Consider the following 6,973-nt stretch of genomic DNA (forward strand, 5'->3'; position numbering starts at 1 on the left):
AGCGGGGTCTCTGCCATGGCTCTCTATGTGGGATCTCTTTCTCTTCTAAAATTATTTCTTTTGGTAATGGGGTGATGTCCCAACATTAGTAACAAAGAAACAGAATTTCCGGAGGACGAGGCCCAGAAATCAGGATTTTACAAAGATTCCCAGGTGATTCTAATGTGCAGCCAAGGTTGAGAACCACTGATGTAGAGATTCCCAGCTTCAGCAGCATCAGGTGTGTCCTTCCTGGTACGGCCAGTGATGGTGGGCCGAGCACACCCACACAGCCATTCATTGCTGGCGAGGATAACTTTTAAAATCAGCTCCTATTTTACTTAACTTCTTGTGGAACTGCTGCGAACAGATAACTGCGTATCGTCTCCATCTCGCTATACATTAAACATCAGCATACATAGCTAAGCCATTGCTGTATTGAATCCTACAACTTTTTATATCTCGAAATGTGTAGGATATTTTTTGCAATCTGTATGTTGGTCATCTGAGCTTAAGAAACCCCCCCCCCCAGTCCCCCTAAAAAAGAAGGAATTTAAGATGGTTAGGTACTGATGGAGATGGTCTGCTTCCTACAGACTCAGGCTGCGGCACTTCCCTTGCGGAGTGTAGCTCTGAGGCCGCGTTGTGGGAGATCCCACTAGGGTTGGGATTATGCCCCCCGCCCACTATGACCTCATCCATCTCCCCCATGATGGTAAACATTTCAGAAGTATTCTGTGATACAAAATTCAACTTCTAATTTCTCTTAAGTCCTGTCCATTAGGGCTGCCGCTTTTTTAGCAGGTGTATTTGAGCTCGTGTGTCTGCACCATCGCTATCCACTGAACTAGGAGGTTAAAATGAGATCATCAGACCCACCAGGGCCCACAGTAGAGAGACCGAGCTCCTCTACTTTCCGCTTGGACGCCTACACCTGCTGTTTCCTGCCTGCCTGCCCGGAGACAGCCTTGCCGGGCCTCCCGAGCCACTGTCTCGGAAACACTTCCCGTGTTAACCATGGCTTTCCAGCCATCGCCTGCAAAATGCAAGCTGAGCTGGTTGCATTTGGAACTAACGCAGTCAAATATGCTTTTTTCCCCTTAAATTTCATGTACAAAAAAACTTGAATGCATTGCCCTTTCCTTTTGTAGATACACAAAATTATCTGATCCTGCCAACTGGCTAAGGATAGATCCTGTGAACGGGCAGATAACGACAATTGCCGTGTTGGACAGAGAATCCCCCCACGTGAAGAACAACATATACAACGCCACCTTCCTTGCTTCCGACAACGGTACGTACTTAAGTCCAGTCACTGTGTCGTCCTGCATGTCGTCAAAGAGAGGAGAGCGTATCATGAATGTGTCCTCAGGACGTGGGGTTTTCTACCAAACCCAATTGTCTAGAAAACTCTCAGGCCCCACCTCCTGCGTTCCATTTCCACGGGGGTGTCTGTGACATACGCCGTGTGCTTCGTGATGTCCACACCCTCTCTGGCGGCCTCACGTGGTGGTGACAGGCCTGTGGGGTTTCTGTCCTGCTGCCCGTCGATGCCTTGTCACTGCAGGTGGAGTCCGCCCTCCGTGGCCCGGACACCGTGGTTTCTGGGGTGGTCTCTGTATGTTTCTGCTGCCGTCCATCTGTCTGTCTGTCTCTGGCATTTTTCCTCTTTCTAATTCTCTGCCTCTAGTCTGCCATGAGCGAGGAAACTCTTAATTTGGTGCATCCGTTGGGCTAATTGAGTACGTGAGCTTTAGTGTATTGGTTTTAGAACCTTTTGTATGGTCTTTCTTTCTGGGTCTTTGCTAGATTCTAAATAGTTGAGATGAACAGATAGCGCGTTTTTAATGCATAAGATGAAAGGGACTTCTGTGAACCTGGTGCTGACGGAACTGTTCACCGTCGGTGTGTGCGTTTCTTCTTTAAGGAATCCCGCCGATGAGCGGGACGGGCACGCTGCAGATCTACCTGCTGGACATCAACGACAACGCCCCGCAGGTGCTGCCTCAGGAGGCGGAGACGTGCGAGACGCCGGCCCCCAACGCCATCAACATCACGGCCCTGGACTATGACATCGACCCCAACGCCGGGCCCTTTGCTTTTGACCTGCCTCTGTCTCCCGTGAACATTAAGAGGAACTGGACCATCACGCGGCTTAATGGTAAGAACCGGTTAGTTGTTTGAATACACGTGCACTGGAGAGGGTTGGAAACCTGGTACGATAAGGCCACGTTAGGTGCTTTATAATCTTCTCATTAAATATTGTAAATATTTAAAGTGACAGCAGGCTTAAGTCAGCAAAGCCCTTCAAGCCAGCAAGCCTTCCCCATGCAGCATGCTGTGATCTGCTTCCTCTGTACCAGCGGTTCTCAACCTTCCTAACGCCGCGACCCTTTCATACAGCTCCTCATGCTGTGATGACCCCCAATTTCATTGTTACAAATTGAACATAATGAAAGCATAGTGATTAATCACAAAACAATATGTAATTATAAAAGTGTTTTCCAATGGTCTTAGGCGGCCCCTGTGAAAGGGTCGTTCGACCCCCAAAGGGGACACGACCCACAGGTTGAGAACCGCCGCTCTAACCATCAGGGAGGACAGGCCTTCTGGAAGATGTCAGGCGTCTCTCGTCGTCTCAGGTAGTCACTCTCCCTCGGTATTTTTTTTAACGCAGGTGATTTCGCTCAGCTTAATTTGAAGTTAAAATTCCTTGAGGCGGGGATCTACGACGTCCCCATCATCATCACCGACTCGGGGAACCCCCCCAAGTCCAACAGCTCCGTGCTCCGCGTGAAGGTGTGCCAGTGCGACTCCAACGGCGACTGCACGGACGTGGACCGCATCGTGGGCGCCGGGCTGGGCACCGGGGCCATCGTCGCCATCCTGCTCTGCATCATCATCCTGCTCAGTGAGGACTCGCCTGGCTCCTAGATTTTCATTTTAGTTCTTTTGGCTTCTAGGATGTTGAGCAAAGTAACGTGTTGATGTTGCCTTTCCAAGGAGAGGAGCCTCAGAGCTCCGGCCGGCCCAGAGCATCTTCTCCGCAGTCACAGTGCGGACAGCCAGTCCCCTCTGCAAGGAGAGGTACCCTGGCTCCGTCCGGCTTTGACGTGTTGGCGGCCAGCCCAGCCAGGGCACCTCTTCCAGGCCTGGCTGCTGGTTTCTTTCTTTTAAAAAAAATATATATTTGTATTGATTTCAGAGAGGAAGGGAGAGGGTGAGAGAGAGAGAGAAGCATCAGTGATGAGAGAGCTTCATGGCTCGGCTGCCTCCTGCACGCCCCCTACTGGGGATCGGGTCCACAACCCGGGCCTGTGCCCTGACCAGGAATTGAACCGGGACCTCCTGGTTCATAGGTCGAAGCTCAACCACGAGCCACGCTGGCCAGGCTGTTGGCGTTTTCTGATGCCAATGCTTGAGAGCTGTGGCAAACTCCTTTTTTTATATAGAAAAATGTTAGTCCTTAGTTCGAGCACTTACCTTATGATTTGAGTGTGAATTTATGGCCGGCACTTGGTGGTTTAGGGAAATAAGTTTATTGCTTTTCTTTCCTTCCTTTCCTTGGTATGATGCGCAGTCAGCAGCCTGCTCCGGCCCTGCGGGGATAAAGGGCTTTCTTTCTGAAGGGCCTCGTAAAATAGTGAGAAATCGTACTTCGTGTGGCACATTTGATAACAGACATGATGACACAGCTCAGGAAGTTCTCTGTCTTTAGAGCACGTCCAGGTTAAGTGATATAGCTCCTTTTAAGGTACTCCCCAATCCTTGGTTCAGTGGAGCGCAAGGAATGAACCCCTGGAAAGACTTTCGGAACCACCTCTGAGCTTGCAGGTTAAAGGCAGGGATGACGTGGCTGGGCCCGCGCATTATTGTCGCGTGGCAGCAGGACCTCGTGGATTGTGGGACCATGCTGTGCACCAATCGCTTTCTTGAAAATGTTGGCCGTTTCTTTACGTTTCGCCATCTGCAAGGTCCCGGTCCTTTAGAACCTTGTCCCTTTATTTTGCACAAATACCGTAGGAGCCTGAGCAGTTCTCACCTCCTGGTGGAGGCTCCTTTGCCTGCAGTTGGGGACCTGCGAGCTCTCCTCACAACCACTCGCTGGAGTCAGCCCTGGACCAATGGCAGAGGCGGTCATGCGTCTGGCTTTAGAGGGAGGCTATTCACCTTTATGGCCAATAGTAAAAATGTGCTCAGATAGGGCCATTAAATCTCCCGCTCGGGTGTGAGCCGATCTCCCGATTTGAGAGAGAGAACGCGTTACTACCTGTCACTGAGGGGTGCCTGGCGATTTCGGCCGCAGAGTGGGGTATACGCCAGCCTCGTCGAGAAAGACTTAGCTGTGCTGGATCGTGGCGGGAAGAAGTGAGGAGAGCATGGGGAGGAAATGAGTCGGTGCCGATTTTAACACCAGCCCCTGGCAAATGGGTGCGACCAAGCCTGGCCCAGAGTGTGACTCGGGAAAGCCTAAGGTTATTTCCGTGCCAGGCCGATGCCCTCGCCTTCCTCGCTGAGACCTGTGGCCTAGTAAGAAAGCGCCAGCCTTCGGAGGTCAGACCCCCTCGAGGTTCCACTGCTGGCCCAGTTCCCCCCCGGCCCCCGGGTCCACGTGGCAAGCACTTCTCTGGGGTCTGGGGAGTGTAATGACCAGCACCTTGAATGATTAAATAACAAGTGACAGTCTAACTTACTGCTCTGCACTGTTTTCGAATTTGCAAACCATTTTATTTTTTATTTTAAAATATATTTTTATTGATTTCAGAGAAAAAGGGAGAGGGAGAGGGAGAGAGAGATAGAAACATCAATGATAAAAGAGAATCATTGATCAGCTGCCTCCTGTACATCCCACACTGGGGATCGAGCCAGCAACCTGGGCATGTGCCCTGACTAGGAATCGAACTGTGACCTCCTGGTTCATAGGTTGACGCTCAACCACTGAGCCACGCCGGCCGGGCACACATCATTTTATTAAGATTAGTGTCCTCCAGGAAGACAAAGTAAAAGATGGCAGTGGTCGTCGGCCCCAGGCCTAGGCCATGGGACTGAGCACAGGCATTCGCCCAGTGAGGTCACGGGGCACCGGGTGTGGGACCCAGGTCTTCACCCTCTGAACCCAGAGGCAGGGTCCTTCCTGCTTTGATCTCATCTCCTAATGCGAGGCCAGAAAAAGGCCGTAAAGAAGAAGGCGTGTTGCAAGCTTTCCAGCCACAGAAGGGTACATCGCCGGTGTGGCCGACTGTGGCTGGTGGACGGAGTGTCAGACATGACAGTGTTCCGCCTTTCCCTCTTCTCCCCACGCTAGTCCTCGTCCTGATGTTCGTGGTGTGGATGAAGCGCCGGGACAAGGAACGCCAGGCCAAGCAGCTCCTGATCGACCCCGAGGATGACGTCAGAGATAACATCCTGAAGTACGACGAGGAGGGCGGAGGCGAAGAAGACCAGGTGAGCCACGTTCTAAGTCTGAAATGAACGTCAATGACCGTGTGCTCTACCTTCCTGATCCCGCGACCCTTTAATACAGTTCTTCATGTTGTGGTGACCCCCAACCATAAAATCATTTTCGTGGCTACTTCATCACTGTAATGTTGCTACTGTTATGATTCGTCATGTAAATATCTGATGTGCAGGATGTATTCTCATTGTTACAAATTGAACATAATGAAAGCATCGTGATTAATCACAAAAACAATATGTAATTATAGATGTGTTTTCCAATGGTCTTAGGCGACCCCTGTGAAAGGGTCGTTCACGACCCCCAAATGGGTCGCGAGCGACCCGACAGGTTGAGAACCGCTGCTCTAAATGATAGGACAAATGGTAAGGCATGCGGTGAGATAACAGCACCAGATGTTGTTTCTGTTGTCACATTATTAACCACTCGGTGAACTTTCCCTACACGTGCTGCACGCTTCTGGAGTTCTTTTTCAAAGTGTCCAGTGTCATATTTATTTCGCAAGAAAATCATTAACATTGTTTTAAGAAGCCTAGGTGGCAACCCAATTCTAGTTATATTTGTACTAATAAAGTAATTTTATTTATAGTTTGTCTTCATTGGATATTCAAAATATTAAGTAAAAGTAGTTTCTTATTTTTGGGTTTAGATATTTATAGGGTGTACCAAAAGTGTATACATACACTGTGAATAATTATAAAGGCAGTGTTTATTAAAATACATTTCATTTTCAAAATTGAGCTATTGGCTGTTAAAGTGTGTATACATTTCTGGGGGACACCCTCTGTGTGTGTGTGTGTGTGTATCTGTATATACATATATAAATATAGAAGAGAAAGCAGTAGAGTGTTCATTTTACACATATTTTCCAAGCAAATTTGACATTCCAGGTGCCATTACAATCATTGGGGATACAGAGGTGGGCAGAACCCACAGATATCTGCCCTCCAGAGCCTTATATTCTTGAGAAATATTTGAAGTTGGAGACGAAGTGTAGTTCATCTTTATGTCCGTCGTGTCTGAATGGTACCTAGCTTACTGTTGCTCAGTAAAGGTTGAAGTTCCCATCTGGCTGTAACGTGACGTGAGCGCCTGCAGCGCGGTGCACACAAGGAAGAGTGTTCTTGTTGAAGGACGAGAGTGACCAGCAGGCAGGACACAGAACTTCATCTGCTTGGAGGCAGCACTGTAGATATCATACTAGCTAACGTTTCCGAGGTCTGTTCTACATGCCAGGCATCCCGCTGCGTGCGTTAAATGTTATCGCCTAAATCTTGTGCTATTTTGAAACCTGTGATGTTGCGTGTGGGTCCCCATTCCCATGGTAGAGAACAGCCAAAGGGTGTTTGAGTTCTGGGAACTCACACAACCGGGAAGTGGTAGATGCAGGCCTCCACCCCAGGCCTGTCCTGTGTGACAGCGGAAACTGACTACTCGGAGGCAGTGCGACTAAAAGTGACTTGGGTGACAGGCATGCAGTCCGCGAGAAATCACGCATAGCAGATGCATCTGATAGCTATGTGCTGCTCACTGACTAAT

The 6,973-nt window shown here is 49.5% G+C and overlaps 1 protein-coding gene across 1 annotated transcript in view; it reads left to right on the plus strand.

The window, feature by feature from the left end:
- Positions 1-5,467, plus strand: part of LOC102442458 (cadherin-2) — a gene marked incomplete at its 5' end in the record, with an annotated part of 11,711 nt that extends 6,244 nt beyond the window's left edge. The window contains 4 exons of the mRNA XM_006108698.3: positions 1,131-1,273; positions 1,907-2,140; positions 2,657-2,890; positions 5,285-5,467. Coding sequence (XP_006108760.2) covers positions 1,131-1,273; positions 1,907-2,140; positions 2,657-2,890; positions 5,285-5,451 — 778 coding nt within the window. The remainder of the gene's footprint in view (positions 1-1,130; positions 1,274-1,906; positions 2,141-2,656; positions 2,891-5,284) is intronic.
- Between the last annotated feature and the right edge of the window lie 1,506 nt (positions 5,468-6,973).

The sequence above is a fragment of the Myotis lucifugus genome, unplaced genomic scaffold (genome assembly GCF_000147115.1).
Source record: "Myotis lucifugus unplaced genomic scaffold, Myoluc2.0 scaffold_3161, whole genome shotgun sequence".
Classification (NCBI taxonomy): domain Eukaryota; kingdom Metazoa; phylum Chordata; class Mammalia; order Chiroptera; family Vespertilionidae; genus Myotis; species Myotis lucifugus.